Raw genomic sequence first — 22986 nt, 5'->3', positions numbered from 1 at the left:
GTTTCCCAAGACATTTGGCTCTCCTGAACATAAGCCTTGCTGGCTTTCAAAGCTAAACTTTTAGGGGATTCATCTTCATGGTGCAGGATCCCCAGGCTGGCTGCCCAATGTGCGACTCATAACTTTCAATTTTGGGGGAGAACCTCTAAAATTGTGATAGCCCTCCTATTTGTGTGTTGCCAGCCCAGGGTTGTGGGTCCTAACTATACCATGTCCTCACCTTTCTTACTCATCTCATGGTTTCTTATCCATGGGAGAAAGTGTGTTCAATTTTGCCACCTCCCTCATGTTATCTTTCTTAGGAGAAGACTTAATTTTGCTCTTTTCAGGAAATTGGGTTTTGGAAAAATATCTTATTGAATAATTTGAAGATGGATTCAGAATTTGTAAGATCTGATCTCTTTCTGGTTCAGTCTTAATACTAGTTTTGTCTCATTGGTGAGTTAGGATTCTGCAGCACTTGCCAGAGCTCTCTGCCTTGCAAGGAACTCTCTTTTTTACCCCCAAAGTCACAAAATTAATCAGAGCAAGAAAAATAAATATAAAATATTAAAATCAATTAGGACATTTGGAAGATAATAAGAAGTCACAGCATATCACTTCAGTATGAAATTACAAAGGAGAGAAAATTATTTTAACTGATAACAATGGATAATATCCTAGATTTGTTGACTTAGATCCTTCTGATTAATAAAATACCAAAAGAGAACATTTGGATTATTTTATAACCATTAAATAATAGTAATAATCTACCCATACATCTATGATCAACTTATTTTTGATATGGATGCCAAGTCCATTCAATGGGAAAATAATAATCTCTTAAAAACTAGTTCTCAGAAAGTGGGATTTCTACATGCAAAGAATGAGGCTGGACCTCTACAATATCATATAGAAAATTAAGTCAAAATGGTTCAATAACCTAATTATGAGGTAAAATTTTAAAAAAACTCTTAGAAGAGAACATGGATTGGTCTTCATTACCTTAGAGGTGGCAATGTATTCAGAGTTATAACACCAAAAGAATGAGCAACAACAACAAAAATAGATAAATTGAGCTTCATGTAAATTTGTTTTGTGCATCAAGTAAAGCTAATAATATAGTGAAAGGACAACCCATTGAAATAAAAATATTTGCAAGTAATGTACCCAATAAGAGTCTAATATTCAGAATATATAAGGAAACAATGCAACTCACCAAGAAAAAGACAAACAACACAATTGAAAGATGGGCAAAGAATTTAAATAAATTGCCAATAAGCATATGAAAAGATGCTCAATAATTTTAGTCATTAGGAAAATGCAAATCAAAACTACAGTGAAATATTACTTCACACATACTAGGTGGCTGTAATTTTTTTAGAAACAAAAGAAAACCCAGAAAATAACAAATGTTAGCAAGGATTTGGATGAATGTGAACTCTCATACATTGCTAATGGGATTGTAAAATGGTGCAGCTACCATGGATGCAGTTTTTGATTTCTTAAAAAGCTAAACATAGAATTAGCTTATAACCCAGGAATTCCACTCCTAGATATATACTCAAAATAATTGAAAACAAGGACTCAACAGATACTTTATACCAATGTTCATTGTGCACAAGAACCAAACAGTAGAAACATCCAAATGTCCATCAACAGATGAATGGATAAACAAAATGTCAAACAGATATACAACAGAATATTATTTAGTCATCAAAAGAAATGAAACTATGATACATGCTACAAAATAATGGATCTTGACAATTTAATGCTAAATGAAATACGCTGAACACAGAGAAATATATTGTATGATTTTATCTGTAGTAAATACTTGGAATAGGAAAAGCCATAGAGAAAGAAAGTATATTAGAGGTTATCAGGACCTGAAGTAGTGGGCAATGGGGAGTTATTCTTAATGACTACAAATTTTCTGTTTGGGGTGATGAAATAGTTTTGGCACAGCACAGTAAATATAATTAATGACACTAAATTGTACACTTAAAATTATTAAAATGATATACTTTGTTATATATATTTTCCATAATTAAAAAAAGGAGAAAGAAAGAATGGTGATAATCTTTGCCTTACTATATGTTCCCACCTCCCCCACCTGCTCCCAAATGTAAAAATTATAAACAAATAAGTTTACTTGTTAGTTTAAGAAAAATGCAAGTAATAAATAATCTTATTTAGTGAATAATCTTAATTTTAATACAAACTCTAACAAATGGGGAAAATGAGTGATATATAGAAATATATTATATATATATATAGTGCAATGTATGAAGACAGCAAAACTAGGTGGTGACCTTAAAACAAAGGAAAATCACAAGTTCATTTAACACTTGAACATAAGCATACAAATTATAAATAAAATATTAGCAATATTATCCCAGCTCTAGCTGTAGCATTTATTTTATCCTAGGAATGTAAAATTAGTTTCACAGTGGTTAGACAATTAATATCATTCACCATATATACAGGTTAAAGAAGAAAAAACATTGCAAAAATAAATAATTTGATCAAATTTGAAGATTTTTGAGCTTTGCTCATTTCGATATTTGATGTGTAGTCTGCCTATGTGCTCCAACTAATGTATCCTAATATTAAAGTTGCCAATTGATGTAGCTGTCATCATCCACCTATATAGACACACAAACTTACTTAAACACAAATCAGATGTATAAAGACATTCCATCATTTTGTGAATGAGTCATTTGTTGAGAGAGTCTCCTATCTTGATCTAATCTTATGAAACAAACATGAAGCTAATCTGGTGACTAACCATTTTACCCATCCCTTGACCCACTTCACATACACCCCTTAACCATGAGAATTCATGATGACCCACTTATTTAGAAGAGACCAATTAAATCAGAGGAAATTCATGGTAGCCATTTAATAATTATCACAGTACCTTATACATTAATAGGAAAATATGATCAAGCTGCTCCATATTCCAGATTTTGAGTAAAACTAGCAACAACAGCAAATAACAACTGTAACAACAGCAAAGAAAGATAAAAAAATGTAAACCAATATGTTACCCTGGAGGAACCTAATAATGCAGAACATAGAAATAAATTGAAAAACTCAAAAAATTAACATGCTCAGAGAAATTTGAGAATTTTTTACATAAAAGGATAGATTTCTATAGTAATGAAATATTTAAAAATCTTGGAGAGTAAAGATATAATTGCTGAAATAAAATTTTTCAGTAAAAGTCTAAAATAATTGAAGAACATTTTTAGAATGCTGAGTTAAAAACTGTGGTAAAGATACAGTAATTTTAATGTTTAGAGACAAGATGGAGGAGTAGGAGGACATGAGCTTACCTCTTCTTATGAACAAAATCACAACTAACTGCTGAACAACCATTGATAAAAAATGCTAGAACCAACCAAAAATGTTACTCTACATCCAAAGAAGAAGCCACAACGAGATGATAGAAGGGTCACAATCATAATATAATCAAACCCCATACTTGCTTTGTCTGTAACCCATAAACTGGAAAAATAATTATACCACAGAAGTTCTCCCACAGGAGTGAAAGTCCTGAGCCCTATGTTAGGCTCCCAAGCCTGGGTGTCTGGCAATGGGAGGAGGAGACACCAAAGAATCTGGCTTTGAAGGCCAGTAGGATTTGAGAGCAGGAATTCTATAGAACTCAGGGAATCATAAACTCCACACAAGACATTGTGTGCACCAGGACACAGGAAAAAATGCAGTGACCTCATAAGAGACTGGGCCAAACTATCCTGTTAGTATTGGAGGGTCTCCTGCAGAGGTGGGGGACAGGTGTGGCTCACTGCAGGGACAAAAACACTAGTGGCAATAGTTCTGAGGAGTTCTCATTGGTATGAGTCTTCTGGGAGGCTGCCATTTTCCCATGAAGGCCTGGCCCCACCCAACAGCCTTAGGCCCCAGTTCTGGGAACCTCAGGCCAAATAACCAATGGGGCAGGAACATAGCCACACCCATCAGCAGACAGGCTGCTTAAAGTTGTCCTGAGCACACAGCTGCCTGCTAAATACACCCTTTTACATGGCCCAGCTCACTAGAGGGAAAAGACAGAGCTCCACACACAAGTGGGCAGGAACCAGTTTCTCCCACCCAAAATCCTGCTCAAGCCTTTTAGACAACGTCACCCACAAGGGGCCAGACAGCAGAAGCAAGAAGAACTACAACTCTACAAACTTTGCAAGGAAAACCACAATCACAGAAAGTATGACAAAATGAGACAGCAGAGGAATATTTCCCAGAAGAAGGAACAAGATAAAACCCCAGAAGAACTAAATGAAGTGGACATAGGCAATCTACCTGAAAAGGAATCCAGAGTAATGATAGTAAAGATGATCCAAGGTCTTGGAAGAAGAATGAAGGCACAGATCAAGAAGATAAAAGCAATGTTTAACAAAGACCTAGAAGAACTAAAGAACAAAAAACAGAGATGCACAATGCAATAACTGAAATGAAAAATACAATAGAAGGAATCAATAGCAGAATAACTGAGGCAGAAGAACATATAAATGAGCTGGAAGACAGAATGATGGAAATCACTGCCACAGAACAGAATAAATAAAAAAGAATGAAAAGAAATGAGGACAGTAAAAGAGGCCTCAGGGACAACATTAAGCACATCAACATTTGCATTTTAAGGGTCCCAGAAAGAGAAGAGAGAGAGAGAAGACCTGAGAAAATATTTGAAAAGTTAATAGCTGAAAACTTCACTTACATAGGAAAAGGAATAGTCGCCTAAGTCTAGGAGGTGCAGAGAGTCCCTGACAGGATAAACACAATGAGACACTTACTAATCAAATAGACAAACATTAAAGACAAATAAAAAAATGTTAAAAGCAACAGCAGAAAAGCAACAGATAACATAAAAGGGTATTCGCATAACTTTATCAGCTGATTTCTCAGCAGAAACCCTGCAGGCCAGAAGGGAGTAGCAAGGTATATTTAAAGTGATGAAAGAGAACTACCTACAACCAAAAATATTCTAGCCAACAAGACTCTCATTCAGATTCAATGGGGCAATCAAAACCTTAGCAGATGAGGAAAGCTAAGAGAATTCAGCACTCCCAAACCTGCTTTGCAACAAATGCTAAAAGAACTTCTCTAGCCGGGAAAGAAAAGGTCATAATTAGAAATAAAAAAAAAAAAAATTACAAATGGAAAAGGCCACTGATAATGGTAAACATACAGTAAAAGTAGGAAATTATCTGCACACAAATATGGTATGAAAACCAACAATTTTAAGAAGAGGAGAGCACAAATACAGGATATTGGAAATGCGTTTGAAATTAAAACACCAGCAACCTAAAACAATCTTGTTAATATATAAACTGCTATATCAAAACATTATGGTAATGGCAAACCGAAAATCTACAATAGATACATACACAAAAAGAAAAAGGAATCCAAACACCAAACTAAAATTAATCATCAGGTCAAGAGAAGAGAACAAAAGAGTAAGGGAAGAAAAAAGAACTAAAAAAAATAAAAGCAACCCAAACAATTAATAAAATGACAATAATAACATACATATCAATAACTACCTTAAACCTGTAAGGGTTACATGCTCCAATCAAAACACATAGACTGGATGAATGGATACAAAAACAAGACCCATATATGTGCTGTCTACAAAAGACTCACTTCAGATCCAGGGACACATACAGAATGAAAGAGAAGGGATGGAAAAAGGTATTCCATGCAAATGGAAATCAAAGGAAAGCTGGAGTAGCAATACTCATATCAGATAAAATAGACTTTAAAATAAAGACTGTTACAAGATACAAAGAAGGACACTACATAATGACCAAGGGATCAATCCAAGAAGAAGATTTAACAATTATAAATATACATGCACCCAACAAAGGAGCTCCTCAATATATAAGGCAAGTACTAACAACCAGAAAAGGAGAAATTGACAGTAACAATATAATAGTGGGGGACTTTAACACCCCACTTTCATCAATGGACAGATCATCCAGACCTAAAATCAAAAAGGAATCACAGGCCTTAAATGACACATTAGAACAGATTGACTTAATTGATATTTATAGAGCATTCCATCTGAAAGCAGCAGAATACACATTCTTTTCAAGTGTGTATGGAATATTCTCCAGGATTGATCACATGCTAGGCCAGAAATCAAGCTTTGGTAAATTAAGAAAATTGAAATTATTTCAAGCATCTTTTTTGACTACAATGCTATGAGATTAGGAACCAACTACAAGAAAAAAACTGTAAAAAGCACACAAACACATAGAAGATAAACAATATGCTATTAAACAACCAATGGATCACAGAAGAAATCAAAGAAGATATCAAAAAGTACCTAGGAACAAATCACAATGAAAGTATGAGCATCCAAAACCTATGGGACACAGCAAAAACAGGTCTAACAGGGAAATTTATAGCAATACACCCTTACCTCCAGAAACAGGAAAAATCTCAAATAAACAAGCTCTCCATACACCTAAAGCAACTAGAGAAAGAAGAACAAACAAAACTGAAGGTTAGTAGAAGGAAAGAAATCATAAAGATCAGAGCAGATATAAATTAAATGGAGATGATGTAAACAATAGAAAAGATCAATGAAACTAAAAGTTGGCCCTTTGAAAAGATAAACAAAACTGATAAACATTTAGCCAGATTCATCAAGAAAAAAAAGGAGAGGACTCAAATCAATAAAATTAGAAATGAAAAAGAAGTTACAATGGACACCACAGATATACAAAGGATCATAAGAGAATACTACAAGCAATTATATGCCAATAAAATGGACAATCTAGAAGAAATGGACAAATTCCTAGAAAGGTGCAATCTCCTAGGACTGAACCAGGAAGAAATAGAAAATATGAACAGGCTAATCACAAGTACTGAAATTGAAACTGTGGTTAAAAGACTCCCAACAAACAAAAGTCCAGAAACAGATGGTTTCACAGACGAATTCTATTAAACATTTAGAGAGAGTTAACACCTATCCTTGTGAAACTCTTCCAAAAAATTGCAGAGGAAGGAACACTCCCAAACTCATTCCACAAGGCCATCATCACCTTGATACCAAAAGCAGACGACAATACCACATACAAGAAAATTACAGGCTAATATCACCAATGAAAATAGATGCAAAAAATCCTCAACAAAATACTAGCAAACAGAATCCAACAACACATTAAAAGGATCATATACCATGATCAAATGGGATTTATCCCAAGGATGCAAGGATTTATCAATAGCCACAAATGAATCAGTGTGATATATCACATCAACAAATTGAAGAATAAAATCCCTATGATCATCTCAATAGATGCAGAAAAATCTTTTGACAAATTCAATACATATTCATGATAAAAAGTCACCAGAAAGTGGGCATAGAGTGAAAACACCTCTGTCATATATGACAGACCTACAACTGACATCATAATCAATGGTGAAAAGCTGAAAGCATTCCCTTGAAGATCAAGAACAAGACAAGGATGTCCACTCCCACCACTTTTTTTCACCACAATTTTGGGAGTCCCAGCCACAGATATAAGAGAAGAAAAAGAAATAAAAGGAATCCAAATTGGAAAAGAAGTACAAATTTCACTATTTGCAGATGACATGATACTCTACATAGAAAATCCTAAAGATGTTACCAGAAAACTACCAGAGCTCATCAATGAATTCTGTAAGGTTGTAGGATACAAAATTAGTACAGAGAAATCTGTTGCATTTCTATGTATGAACAACAAAAGATCAGAAAGAGAAATTAAATAAACAATCGCATTTATCATCTCATTAACAAGTATAAAATACCTAGGAATAAACCTACTGAAGGAGACCAAAGACCTGTATTCTGAAAACTATAAGGCACTGATGAAAGAAACTGAAGATGACACACAAAGAGATGGAAAGACCTATCATGTTCTTGGATTGCAAAAATCAATATTTTCAAAATGACTATAGTGCCCAAGGCAATCTATAAATTCAATGCAATCCTTATCAAATTATCAATGGCATTTTTCACAGAACTAGAACACAAAATCTGAATATTTGTATGAAAACACAAAAGATCCCAAATAGCAAAAGCAATCTTGAGAAAGAAAAATGGAACTGGAGGAATCAGGCTTCCTGACTTCAGACCATACTACAAAGCTCCAGTCATCAAAACATTATGGTTCTGCCACAAAAACAGAGGTATAGATCAATGGAACTGGATAGAAAGTCCAGAGATAAACACATGTACCTATGACAAGAAAGAAAGAATATACAATGGAGAAAAAAACAATCTCTTCAATAAGTAGTGCTGGGAAAACTGGACAGCTATATGTAAAAGAATGAAAGTAGAACACTCCCTAACCCCATACACAAAAATAAACTGAAAATAAATTAAAGATCTAAATGTACGGCTGGATACCATAAAACTCTTAGAGGAAAACATAAGCAGAACACTTTCACATAAATCACAGCAGTATTTCTTTTTGGATATGTCTCCTAGAGTAATGGAAATAATAACAAAAGCAAACAAATTGGATCTAATTAAACTCAAAAGTTTTTGCACAGCAAAAGAAACCATAAACAAAATGAAAAGACAGCCCACAGAATGGGAGAAAATATTTGCAAATGATTGCAAATGATTGACAAGGAATTAATCTCCCAAATTTACAAAGAGCTCATGTGGCTCAATATCAAAAAAAACAAAGAACTCAATCAAAAACTGAACAGAAGACCTAATTACACATTTCTCCATAGAAGACACACAGATGGTCAAGAGGCATATGGGGCTTCCCCAGTGGCACAGTGGTTGAGAGTCTGCCTGCCGATGCAGGGGACATGGGCTCATGCCCCAGTCCGGGAGGATCCCATATGCTGCGGAGAGGCTGGACCCGTGAGCCATGGCCACTGAGCCTGTGTGTCCAGAGCCTGTGCTCCACAATGGGAGAGGCCACAACAGTGAGAGGCCCACGTTCCACCAAAAAAAAAAAAAAAAAAAGAGTCACATGAAAAAATGCTCAACATTGCTAATTATTAGAGAAATGCAAATCAAAGTTACAATGAGCTCTCACCCCACACTGGTCAGAATGGCCATCATCAAAATGTCTACAAGCAATAGATGTTGTAGAGGGTGTGGAGAAAAGAAATCCCTTTTATAGTGTTGGTGGGAAGGTAAATTGGTACAACCACTATGGAGAACAGTAGGGAAGTTCCTTAAGAAACTAAAAATAGAGCTACCATATGATCCAGCAATCCACTCCTGAGCATATATCCAAAGAAAAACATGGTTCAAAAGTATATATGCACTTCAGTGTTCATACTATTTACAATAGCAAAGACATGGAAGTAACCTAAATGTCCATCAACAGAGGATTGGATAAAGAAGTTGTGGTACATATATACAATGGAATATTACTCAGCTCTTAAAAAGAATGTCATTTGCAGCAACATGGATGGACCAGGATATTATCATACTAAGTGAAGTAAGTCAGGCAGAGAAAGACAAATACCATTTGATATCACTTATATGTGGAACCTGAAAAAAATAATGATTCACATAAACTTATTTACAAAACAGAAACAGACTCACAGACTTAGAGAACAAACATGGTTACCAGCAGGGAAGTGTAGGTGGGAGGGATAGATTGGGAGTTTGAGATTGACATATACTCACTGCTATATTTAAAATAGATAACAAACAAAGACCTATTGTATAGCATGGAGAACTCTGCTCATTCATTCGGAGTCCCAATTAACTTCTAAGTTTGTTGTTTAGAAAAAAATAGTGAGGTCAAAAGAGAGAAGCTACATGTTAGTTCTTTTAATTCACTTTCTTCTCTTGGCACAGCAACCAAACTAGACAAAAAAGAAAATAGAAAAAACGAATAAACTTTATGTGTAAATAAGAAGAAGACTTTGGCTTAATCATCGTAGGGGAAAAACATCCTTTATTAGACTTATCAAGGTGAATTCTGTTTTATGAAAATCTCCTGTTTTCTGAGGAAAACATTATTGTTCAAATATTTTTTTATGTTCCTTTTTCTTTTTCTCCTCCCTATGGTATTCCTATTACATGTATGTTATACCTTTCGTAGTTCTCCTCTTGTCCTTGGATATTCTGTTCTGTTTGGGGCTTTTTTTTCTTCCATCTTTGTTCTCTTTCCTTTCTGGTTCTTAAATATTCTATTGGTATATACTTTAACTCAGAGATTCTTTTTATAACCATGTCTTGTCTGCTAATAAGCCCATAAAAGTCAGTCTTCATTTCTGTTACAGTATTTTTAATATCTAACATTTCATTTAAGTTTTTTTTTTAGGATGTTCATCTTTATGCTTACATTGCCCTTCTGTTCTTGAATGCTGTCTACTTTGTCCTTTAGAGCCCTTAGGCTATTAATCATAGTTGTTATAAATTCCCATTCTGATAATTCCAACACCCCTGCCATGTTTGGTTCTGATATTTGCTATGTCTCTTCACTTTGTGTTTTTTGCCTTTTGGTTGTTTGTCTTATAACTTTTTCTTGATAGATGGACATGAAGACACAGTAAAAGGAGCTGCTGTAGATAGGCCTTTAGTAGTGTAGTGGTGAGGTGTGCAGGGAAGAGAAGCATTCTATAGTTCTATGATTAGGTCTCTGTCTTTTAGTGAACCTATGCCCCTGCACTGTGAACTTCACAAGTGTCTCTCACTTTTTTTTCTCCCTGGTTAGGTGGAACAGAATGGTTAGAGTTGTCCAGAGTTCAGTATTTCCATTCTCCCAGGTGGAAGGCTAGAGACAGCTGTAGTTGTGTATTTCCCATCCCTGCCTAACCCCAGCAGGTTAGGCTCTGGTTAACTTGTTTCGCTTGAGGACAGGCCTTGTTAAGAAAAATACCGGGTGTATTTCAAAGTGGTTCATTTTCTCCTACACATGCTGAAATTAGAGGAGGAATTTTTTTTCTCTATATTTACTGTGTGGACCTGGTCAGATTACTGAAAGTAAATGGGGGTCCCTTGGAGATTTTATCAATAACTCTGAGTTGTACTCACTGAGCTTCTAGCAAGTTTTTAATTACAGTTCATGCTTTTCTATCCTGTCACTGGTTCCTGTGAAGGGTTTCCCTTATGAATCTCTGCTCTGGGAAGACAAGACTCACAGTAATACCTGCCTGTCTCTTCAGTCTTGGTAGTACCAGTTTGCCCTGTGTACTTCCTTCTTTTATGGATCTAAGAAGAGTTGTTGATTTTTCAATCTCTTCAGCTTTTTACTTGTTGTTAGGACACAGTGACAACTTCCAAGCTCCTTACACAGGGAATTGGAAAAAACAATCTACACTGATTTTTAATATTAAAAAAATTAACTCACCAAGAATTCTTTGGGTATGAGTTGGGTAGAAAAAACTGTTTTAATAAAATTAGCTATTTTAAATGTCAACCTACTTTCTTCTGTTATATAACATGTATTATTATAGAATTATGCATCAACATTTAAGGAAGTAGAACACTAATCTGCTTATAATTTTTTTTTATCGAAATCAAAGAAAAATATCATGTGCTGCTAGAGCACTGTTAAGTGGAATAACATCGCCTTCAATTTTCTATTGCTCATGCTGATTTTTATTTTATTTTGCCTGGATCCCTTTAACCTAAATTTGTTGTATCTTTCCCCCAAAATGCTTAAAATTTAGAATCACACAATTTTGTTTTTGAATTTTAAAATACTATGTTTTTGGTAGCACATTCTGTATTTGCAACAAAGAAAACAAAGCTTTTAAAAACTATTTTTTGTAACTGCCACTTAAGCCATTAATATATTCATCTGATAAGATAGACACCTTATGGAAGTAAAAGCCAGAATATTTACTATAGTGTATAAGAATGTTTTTAATCTGCCTTTCCCCTTCCTCCATCTCTCTGAACTCATATCCTAGTCTCTCCCTCTCCAACCTACTTACTGTAGTTACTGTGCCCTCTTTGTTGTGTCTTGAACAAGCCAAGCAAAATACTTTGCATTGCCATTTCCTATACTTTGGAATTCTACACCAGGTACCAGATTGTCTCACTCCTCACTTCCTTCCTTATGTCTCTTATTCAGGGAGATTTTTCTGATCACTCTCTTGACTTTGCTCCTATCCCACAGCACATATTAACTGGGCCTTGCTATTCCCATTCTCCCTTAACCTGCTTTAATTTTCTTCCAGCATTTATCACCTGATATTGTATATTTGTTTTACTTACTGTCACTTTCCTCCTATTAGCATGATAATTCCATGTGGGCAGATGCTTGGTTCACTGCTTTGTGAAATGATGAAAAACAGCATGATAGAGAATGCTCAGTTTCCCCCTTACCCCTCCTCCCCCATTTCCTCCTTTTCCTCTCTCTCCATCTTCTCTCTTTCTTTCCTAAGTGATTGAATTATACCAATAATATCAAGTAAGGGGCTTGAAAACAGGAACCAGGGCAAGTTTGGATTAAAGACAAAAATAGCTTACAGAGCCCAAACCACAAGGACATGTATTTTACTTTTCCTTAGTCCATAAAACCACTGCTCTTGTATTAATCTTAAAGTCTCCTGGTCTTTGGGTGTCGCCATTGATATCAGTTGAATGTGTTGTAAAAATATTTTTAGTGTGTTGCCTGACTTTTAATATTGTTGGCAGCTTTTTTCCCTCTAATTGATTCTTAAGTTTTATTGCATCAAATCTGTCCACTTACTTTGTGATTTCCCCCCTTAGACATTTTGCCATACGTTCAGGCTAGCTTCTTCCATCTATTGCACATTGCATTAGTCTGCTTGCACTGCCATGACAAAACACCACAGACTGAGTGGCTTAAACAACAATTTATTGTCTCACAGTTCTGGACACTGGAAGTCCAAGATCAAGATACGAGCAGTGTCAGTTTCTGAGGAGAGCCCTCTTCCTGGCTTTCAGACTGCTGCCTCCTCACTGTGCCATCACATGACCTTTCCTCAGTGTGTTCATGGAGGGAAAGATCTCTAGTGTCTCTTCTTTATATAGGATAAAGAAGACAGATCTGTCCTATCAGATTAGTTTCACCTGTATGACCTTATTTAATCATAATTACCTCCTTAAAAGCCCTATCTCCAAACACAATCCCACTAGGGATGAGAGTTTCACCCTATGAGTTTTGATGGGGGAGAGGCAGAATTCAAGACATAGCACACATATATTCATCTACATTTTCTAATTGCATTTTTGTCATCAGTGACTTAAATTTCTATTTTTCATCCATCTGAGAATTTTTTAATGCATTTTAGTTTGCCAGCTTTTTGTTGTTGTTGTTCCAATATGTATAACTGAATAACCCAGAATTTTTCCAGCTATAAAAGCTATCTACACCATTAATAAATTTTCTCACTCTCTTATTCACACATGTGTTTCTTACCTTTCCTTAACTGATCTATGGATTTCTCCAGAACTACTACCTTGTTTCAATTATTATTGTAGTATAGTATAGCTCTTAAAAGTCTTTCTCATTATTAAAAAATAATAAAAATTAAGCTTCCCTCATTTCAATCCTTTGTTGTTCCAGATGAAAACTTAAATTTAATTAGATATCTTAATCCCACTACAATTAAAAATAACATTTGTAAAAAAAAATTAAAAAAATAACTTTTGTTTTAGAAAAGCAATACATTCTTATTATACGAATAAAAGAAATAAAGGAAAATAAAGGAGAAGAAATAATCTTTATCTAATCTATCTATATTTATATATTCCTGTATCTATGTATCTATCTTTTCAAAATGAATTTTTGTTAAAAACTTCTCCCTCCAAGAAATAACACTCCAGACATAGATGGCTTTACTATTGAATTGTTCAAATATTTAAGGAGGAAGTAGTCTTAATTCAAACATTTTTTTCAGGGAGTAGAAAAAGCAAAACAACTCCTCAACTTATTTTATGAGGCCAAGCTTACTATGATACTAAAACCAGACAAAGACATTACAGGAAACTTAAACTTCAAAATGAGAGCTCTCTTAAACATAAGTGCAAAAGTCTTCAACAAAATATCAGTGAATACAATCCAGCAATATAAAAAAGGATAATGTATCACTACAAAGTGAGAGTTATCCCAGGAATGCAAAACTAGTATAACACTTGAAAGTCAATCAATGTAATTAGCCATATCAATAGACCAAAGAAGGAAAAACTGTATGATAATCTGAATAGATCAGAAAAATTCTTCAACAAAATTCAATATAGTAGCTTGATAAAAATTTCCAGTAAACTAGAAATAGAAGGATACTTTCTCAACGTGATAAAGGGTATTTATGAAAAACCTACAGCTACTACCATACTCAAGGCTAAAAGACCAAAAGTGTTTACCATAAGAATGGAAAAGGGAAATGATTTCTTCTCTTATCCTCCTATTTAACACCTTAATGGAGCTCTTAGTGCAAGGAGGTAAGAAAAAGAAACAAATGGATACTGATTTTAAAGAAATGTATAAAGTTTCCTTCATTCATAGATGATATGATTTTCTATGTAGAAAATCTAAAGGAATATACAAAAAAGTTCCTAGAACCAAAAATTGAGTTTAGCTATGTCATAATAGATATAGTCAACAACCAAAAATCAAGTTTATTTCTCTGTATAAAGGATGATTAATTGGAAATTGAAATTCAAAAGCAGTATTAATGAAATAACAGTGATAATACAAAATCTTTCAAAATATTTACCATGTCTGTGTGTTGAAAATTACAGAACACTGATTAAGAAATGAAATTTTTTTTTTTTTATAAATGGAGAGATAAGCTGTGTTTATAAATTGGAACACAATATTGTAAAGATGTTAATTCTCCCCATACTAATCTATAAATTCAACAAAATTCCATTCAAATCCTCAGGAAAAATATTTTATAGCTGATTCTTAAATGTATATGAAAAGACAAAATAACTTATTTATAGCCCAAGTAATTTTGAGCAAGAAGAACAAGATCAATTATTTACTGAATGTTCTTAGCTGGATATCCCTGGCAAAAAGATTACTTATAGTACAAATAGAGAATTTATGAAGCATGATTCGCTTAAAAATATCACATCAGATACATAATTTCTGAGGTATAAAATAGAGGTATTTAATAACTTAAATGTTCCTTGGATGCGAGGAACCCTGTAAAACCTCATGTATTATTCTTTGGCAGAGAGTATGTGTCTGATGTGGGAAGGAAGAATTTAAGAGCTCTCTTTCTTTGATTTTTCTGTGCCTCTTATCTACATCTTAAATTATTAATAAATATTAATATTGGGTAAGTTCTCTGATTCCTATGACTCTGATGTGACAATATGATTCTTTATATCAGCTCACCCTGTGATTCTATTAAAAATAATACAGAAGAAATAAAACATAGATAAATAGACAAAAACAAAGTGAGCAGAGGTGGGCTGTCTTCAAATGAGAAACATTAACACATTCCTGAAAGACAAAAACTTTTGGTGGAGTGGAGCGACAACCAGAGATTTTGTTACTCACTGTACTTGTGGAGTGGATTATAGTGAAAGAAGTTAGTTTTGTTTCCAAAATATCAGGAAGATGTGGACTATGAAAACATTGATATTATGGAGAAAAGTTAATTGAGAATATTTTATAAGAAACAGTTGATCCCTTCACTTTATTGTCTCACATGTATCTGAAGGGCTATGTTCTACTTTGGTAGAAATAGGACTGAATTGATGTCCTGCCGTTAGGCCGTAGCGCTGCTAGGATTGCATCGATCTTCCTGTTTGTACTGTTTGTAACTATGGCCCCATCTTAAGTATTTCTAATTGAGAAACAAAACCTCAGGAAACCGAAACTTAACCAGCCGCTCTCGCTTCTGTAACTATGCTTGCTGAACCTCCTTTTGCAACCATCCAACCAATCAGACGGTGACTAGTGTCTTTGTTTAAAAGTTAACCAATCAGTGACTAGTGTCTTTGTTTAAAAGTTAGCCAATCAGTACTCCCCACCCCTGGAAAGCCCCGCAGAAGGTCCCGAGCTTGTTTGTACCTGTCTATAAAAGAGCTGTACTAAACTCCATCGGGACCTCTTAGCGTCACCGGCAACGAGTGCGCGGAGGTCCAGGTTCGAACCTGCAATAAATGACCCTTGCCGTTTGGCTTTGACTCTCGTCTCTGGTGGTCTTGTGGAGGGGTCTCGCGACCGTGGGCATTTCATTTGGGGGCTCGTCCGGGATGCCCCCAAGCCCACCAGACATCAGGTCAACGGGTCATCGCTGACAACCGATCGGTAAGTAAGCTGGCTCAAGGTACCTTCTGTTTTGGGGACTAGGACAGTCCTGGCGGACGCGCTATAGGACACCTAGTCGGGCGTGGTTGGAGACGTCCACCGCGACCCATCTGGGGGTTGATAGCCCATCTGAAGCGCGCACGCGATAACCTCCCTTCCTCCTTTTACAGGCTCCGCTATTGGGACTGCTCTTAATCACTTTCGTTTTCAGAATAACCTTTTCTAACCAATCCCTTCCAGGACCTAAACATGGGCCAAACACAGAGTACCCCTCTCTCCCTCCTTCTCACTAATTTTGGGGATGTGAAATCCCGAGGACACGACCTCAGTCTGGACATCCGGAAAAGAAAACTTATTACCTTCTGCCGCTCTGAATGGCCAGCTTTCGGGGTTGGTTGGCCCACCGAGGGTACCTTTTGTCTTCCTATAGTCCTAAAAATTAAATCTAGAGTTTTCTTACCAGGGAAAGAAGGCCATCCGGACCAAATCCCCTACATCTTGGTATGGCAGGACCTGGTAGAAAACCCACCTCCCTGGATGGCCCCCTTTTTGTCATCAGGGACATATAAGATCCTTACGATCCGACCAACTAAACCTCCCAAGCCTCAGACCTCAACCGCACCCATACTTTCTGAGAGCCAAGACCTCCTTCTCATAGAACCCCCTCCATATCAACATCCTCCTTTGGCCCCACAACCGGTCCCCCTTCCTGCTCCTGACCCTGCTCCTCTCCCCTTGGAAGAACCTCCTGTGGCCCCTCCCGAGAGGCCACCCAGGTCAGAACCGGAGGACCGAGAGGCAGAGGCACTGCCGGCCCTCCTGCCCAATGAAAATAACTCCCCTGGGCCGGCTGGACGCACCCGTGGACGCACTCAGCACGACCCAGGATTCCGCCATCCAGATTCCACCCACAGCCCTACCCCTGCGAGAAATAGGCCCTCCCGATGAGACAGGGAACCCCCGACTCCAATATTGGCCATTCTCTACCAGTGACTTATATAATTGGAAAACCCAGAATGCTCGTTTTTCTGATAATCCTAAAGACTTGATAGCTCTTCTAGATAGTGTTATGTTTACTCATCAGCCCACCTGGGATGACTGCCAACAGCTTCTCCGGATCCTGTTCACTACCGAGGAACGAGAACGAATCCAGCTGGAGGCAAGAAAACTGGTTCCTGGAGATGATGGTCAACCCACCGCTAACCCTGATCTTATTAATGCAGCCTTTCCCTTAACTCGCCCCCCGCAGGATGATTGGGACTATAACACCGGAGAAGGTAGGGGATGACTGCTCATTTATCGCCAGACTCTAATGGCGGGTCTCCGGGCTGCCGCGCACAAGCCCACTAATTTGGCCAAGGTATATTCAATTGTACAAGGTAAAACAGAAAGTCCCTCCTCTTACTTAGAAAGATTAATGGAAGCCTTTAGGCAATATACCCCTATGGATCCAGAGGCCCCCGAAAATCAGGCTGCCGTTGTAATGTCCTTCGTTAACCAGGCAGCCCCTGATATTAAAAAGAAACTCCAGAAGTTAGAAGATCTGGAGGGCAAACAGATACAGGACCTACTCCGTATTGCTCAGCGCGTCTTTAATAACCGAGACGCCCCAGAGGATAAACAACTTAAAGCCACTGAGAAAATGACTAAGGTCCTGGCCGCCATTGTTCAGAAAGATCAAGGGGGCCCCCCAGCCACTCGACCTCCCAGGCGACCATTGGACAGAGATCAATGTGCCTATTGCAAGGAAAAAGGCCACTGGGCTCGGGAATGCCCCAAAAAAAGGCAGCCGCGCCCCAACCAGGGGCAATGGCAACCGAAGGCCACCACCCCAGTCCTGTTTACACATGATGCAGAGTAGGGGGGACGGGGTTCGGACCCCCTCCCCGAACCCAGGGTAACCCTACAAGTGGAGGGGAAACCAGTCCAATTCCTGGTGGATACAGGGGCACAGCATTCGGTCTTGGTTAAGCCCCACGGGAAAATTTCTGACAAAACCTCCTGGGTCCAGGGAGCTACGGGAGTTAAACGTTACCCCTGGACCACTCAGAGAACTGTGGACTTGGGCACGGGAAAAGTAACCCACTCCTTTCTGGTCATTCCCGATAGCCCTTGCCCCTTACTGGGGAGAGACTTACTTACTAAAATGGGAGCACAAATTCATTTTCGGTCAGAGGGGCCGATCATAACAGACCCTCACAACCAACCCATATCTGTGCTCACCCTGAACTTGGAAGATGAGTACCGACTTCACCAGGAACCACCCTCCCAAAATCAAGATATAAAATCATGGCTTCAGCAGTTCCCCGAAGCATGGGCAGAAACAGGTGGGATGGGACTAGCCAAACATCGCCCAGCCCTATTCATAGAAATCAAACCAGGGGCAGATCCTGCACGTGTCCGACAATATCCCATGCCCATAGAGGCCAAAACTGGTATCACTCCACATATTCGCCGGCTTCTTGACCTAGGTATACTGCACCCCTGCCAGTCGGCCTGGAACACACCCCTGCTGCCAGTCTGCAAACCTAACAGTAAAGACTACCGCCCAGTACAGGACCTGAGGGAAGTTAACAGACGAGTCATAGACATCCATCCTACTGTACCCAATCCATATACTCTTTTGAGCGCCCTTAGTCCAGAAAAACGATGGTATACTGTGCTGGACCTCAAAGATGCCTTTTTTAGTTTACCCTTAGCACCCAAAAGTCAAGAACTCTTTGCCTTCGAATGGTCGGATCCTGAGAGAGGCATAAACGGACAACTCACCTGGACCAGACTTCCCCAAGGATTAAAGAACTCACCTACCTTGTTTGATGAGGCCCTACACGAGGATCTCAGTGAGTACCGGAGACAAAACCCCAATATAACCCTCCTGCAGTATGTTGATGATCTCTTAATAGCTGCTGGGACCGCTGAAGCCTGCCTGCAGGGAACCAGAAACCTCCTACAGACTCTCGGCACCCTGGGATACCGGGCCTCTGCCAAAAAGGCACAGATCTGCAGGCCTGAGGTAACTTACCTGGGATACCTACTGAAAGGGGGGCAACGATGGCTCACAGATGCACGGAAAGAGACTGTCCTCTGCATCCCCAGACCCACCACGCCTCGACAGGTGAGAGAATTTTTGGGGTCAGCTGGGTTCTGCCGTTTATGGATACCCAAATTTGCTGAAATGGCCAAACCACTATACTTAGCCACCAAAGAACAGACGCCCTTTGAATGGACAGAGGAGGCTGAGCAATCGTTTCAGCAGATCAAAACTGCCTTGCTATCCGCACCCGCCCTGGGTCTCCCTGATGTCTCCAAACCCTTCCACCTCTTTGTGGATGAAAACAAAGGCATAGCTAAGGCCGTGTTGACCCAACCCCTCGGTCCTTGAACCAGGCCTATCACTTACCTATCAAAGAAATTGGACCCCGTGGCTGCAGGCTGGCCTCCTTGCCTCCGGGTGATGGCCGCCACAGCCCTAATGGTAAAGGATGCCAACAAACTAACTATGGGACAGGAATTACATGTCACCACCCCCCACGCCATCGACGGGGTTCTCAAACAGCCTCCCGACCGATGGATGAGCAATGCTCGATTGGTCCACTACCAGGGTCTACTGTTAAATCCTCTCAAAATCAGCTACACTCCACCACGGGCTTTAAACCCTGCCTCTCTATTACCTGACCCAGACTTAGACTCCCCACTCCATGATTGTGCAGAGGTACTGGCTCAGATCCATGGGGTTCGGGAAGACCTACGTGACCAGCCCCTATTAGATGCACAAGTCACATGGTTCACTGACGGCAGCAGTTTTGTCCAGCAAGGTCAGAGGTATGCAGGGGCAGCGGTAACATCGGAAACTGAGGTGATATGGGCGAAGACTCTCCCCCCAGGGACCTCAGCCCAAAAAGCTGAATTAATTGCCCTGACCCAAGCTCTCAAGATGAGCAAAGACCAAAAAGCCACCATATATACAGACAGCCGGTATGCTTTCGCTACCGCACACATACATGGGGCAATATACCGAGAGCGGGGACTACTCACAGCAGAGGGCAAAGACATCAAGAACAAAGAGGAAATCCTGGCCTTGCTAGCGGCCATATGGGAACCCAAAAAGTTAGCCATTGTACATTGCCCGGGGCATCAAAAACCCACAAATCCAGTCGCCCGGGGCAACAATTTGGCAGACCAGACGGCTCGAAAGGCGGCATACACTCCAATACCATTACTTCCCCTACAACTGCCGGATCCAGGGCCCCGGGAATTACCGCCCCAACCCGACTACTCAGAAGATGACATTAGATGGATAAACAAACTCCCTCTAACCCAGGTTAAAGACGGATGGTGGCGGGACGCTAAGAACAATATCCTCCTTCCAGAAAAACTAGGAACCTTGGTCCTTGAACGGATCCATCGTAGCACCCACTTGGGCGCCCGACGGCTACAGGATCTCATCAGACAGACTGGACTTAAAATTAAAAATGTCTCCGAAAAAACTGAACGACTGGTTGCTGGCTGTGCAGTCTGCCAACTCCATAATGCTAACACCCACCCACCAACCGCTGGCATCCGGGAAAGAGGGAACCAGCCCGGAGCCTACTGGGAAGTGGACTTCACGGAGGTAAAGCCTGGCAAATATGGATATAGATATTTACTGGTGTTTATAGATACCTTTTCAGGTTGGACCGAGGCATTCCCGACCAAGAATGAGACAGCACAAATAGTAGCTAAAAAGCTACTAGAAGAAATCCTGCCCAGGTATGGCTTTCCAGTTATGATAGGGTCAGACAACGGGCCGGCCTTCGTTTCTAAGGTAAGTCAGGATCTGGCTTCCATACTTGGGGCTGATTGGAAATTACATTGTGCATACTGCCCCCAGAGTTCAGGACAGGTAGAAAGAATGAATAGAACTCTAAAAGAGACCTTGACTAAATTAACCATGGAGTCTGGCGCTAACTGGGTAGTCCTACTCCCCTACGCTCTGTTTAGGGTGCGAAATTCCCCCTATAAGCTAGGATTTACCCCCTACGAAATAATACATGGTAGGCCTCCTCCTATTATCTCTAACCTAAAGACTAACCTTATCCAATCGGACCCAGAAAATAATCTCCTGTCTTCCCTCCAAGCCTTACAGCGGATACATGAGACAATCTGGCCCAAACTAAAAGAGCTATATACAACAGGACCCCCGCCTACTCCACACCAGCTCCGACCAGGTGACTGGGTCCTTGTCAAACGCCATCGACAAGAGACTCTAGAACCCAGGTGGAAAGGACCTTACCAGATCATCCTGACAATGCCGACGGCCATCAAGGTGGACAGCATAGCTGCCTGGATCCATTACACCCACGTCAAGCCGGTGGACCCACTTTCTGACCTCATCAAGTCCACTAAAGCTGACGTCACCTGGACGGTTGATCGGAGTAAGGACAATCCCCTCAAACTGACCTTACGCCATACCCTCCCCCATGAGGACCAAGGTACTGCTGATAGCTCTAATGATAGTCCTAACCCTCAACCCTCGGGCCACGAGGGGAGGATTCAACCCCCCCCCCCCCAATAAGAATGCTTTAATGCAACAACTATGTGGTGCACCCTGCGAGTGCAGGGGAGGTACTAGCGAGACTCCTGTTGTTCCCCGAAGGTATACTCATATGCAGGATTGCAGGGGAATAACTGCATACCTTGTTCAGGTATATAGAGGCACCAGGGTCAAAACCAGCTGGCAATGCTACCATAAGCCTAAACCACTCCCCCCCCCCGAGCTATTTGCCCCTGTTCTACTTTACAGGAATCAATGCATAGCACGTGCTATTCCTCTTACCAGCAATGTATAGGGACCAATAACAAGACTTATTTCACAGCCACACTACAGAATAATAAAAGTCCCACCATTAGTGATAATAATAAATACCTTCAGGCTGGATGCATTGGCACTCCCGGGACCCCGGTGTGCTGGAATACCAGGGCCCCCATACATATGTCAGACGGTGGAGGGCCACAAGACTAAGTGCGCCAGATAGAAACCCGAAGACAAATAGAAAAGGCCTATCAGAATCTGTACCCACAGCTCAGCTACCACCCCCTAATTCGCCCTAAGGTCAATCCCTCTGAACTAGACCCCCAAACCACGACTATACTAGAAGCTACTTTTGCGCTTTTAAATACCACCAACCCCAACTTAGCACAAGATTGCTGGCTCTGCCTTCCTCAAGGACCGCCCCCCCGCCCTATAGCCATCCCCATTTTCGCCAATTTAAACATCAGCAAACAATGTAACACAACTTTACTCCCCGAGCCATTTCCCATACAATTTTCAAAGTTTTCAACTACCTTTAATACCTCATGCTTTGTCAAGAACGATTCCCTCTCTAACACCAGTATTGACTTGGGAATCCTTTCATCTACTGGATGTAGTCAGTATATCCCCGTAAACTCCTCCTTCTGTAGTCCTAACACCACTGTCTTTGTCTGTGGAAATAACCTAGCATACACCTATTTACCCCAGAACTGGACAGGGGTCTGCAACCTAGCCACCCTCCTCCCTAATGTAGACCTGATCTCGGGAGACACTCCATTGCCCATTCCCAGCTTTGACCTTTGGGCAGGAAGAACCAAACGAGCCATTACAGCCATACCCCTCCTGGTAGGACTAGGAATTACAGGAGCTGTGGCCACAGGGAGTACAGGTCTTGGGGTCTCCCTTCACTCCTATAATCAGCTGTCTAGACAATTAATAGAAGATGTAGAAGCCCTCTCTGGAACCATTCAGGACTTACAGGACCAA

The 22986-nt window shown here is 39.6% G+C and overlaps 1 protein-coding gene across 1 annotated transcript; it reads left to right on the top strand.

The window, feature by feature from the left end:
• The first annotated feature begins 17034 nt into the window (after positions 1–17034).
• Positions 17035–19590, top strand: LOC136133524 (uncharacterized). The gene is given in 1 exon segment (XM_065890796.1): positions 17035–19590. A coding segment is annotated over 1 exon segment (2556 nt).
• Positions 19591–22986: the final 3396 nt, after the last annotated feature.

Source organism: Phocoena phocoena, chromosome 14 (genome assembly GCF_963924675.1).
Source record: "Phocoena phocoena chromosome 14, mPhoPho1.1, whole genome shotgun sequence".
NCBI lineage: Eukaryota > Metazoa > Chordata > Mammalia > Artiodactyla > Phocoenidae > Phocoena > Phocoena phocoena.
The sequence above is the reverse complement of the archived record's forward strand: the minus strand, read 5'-3'. Positions and strand labels throughout refer to the sequence as shown.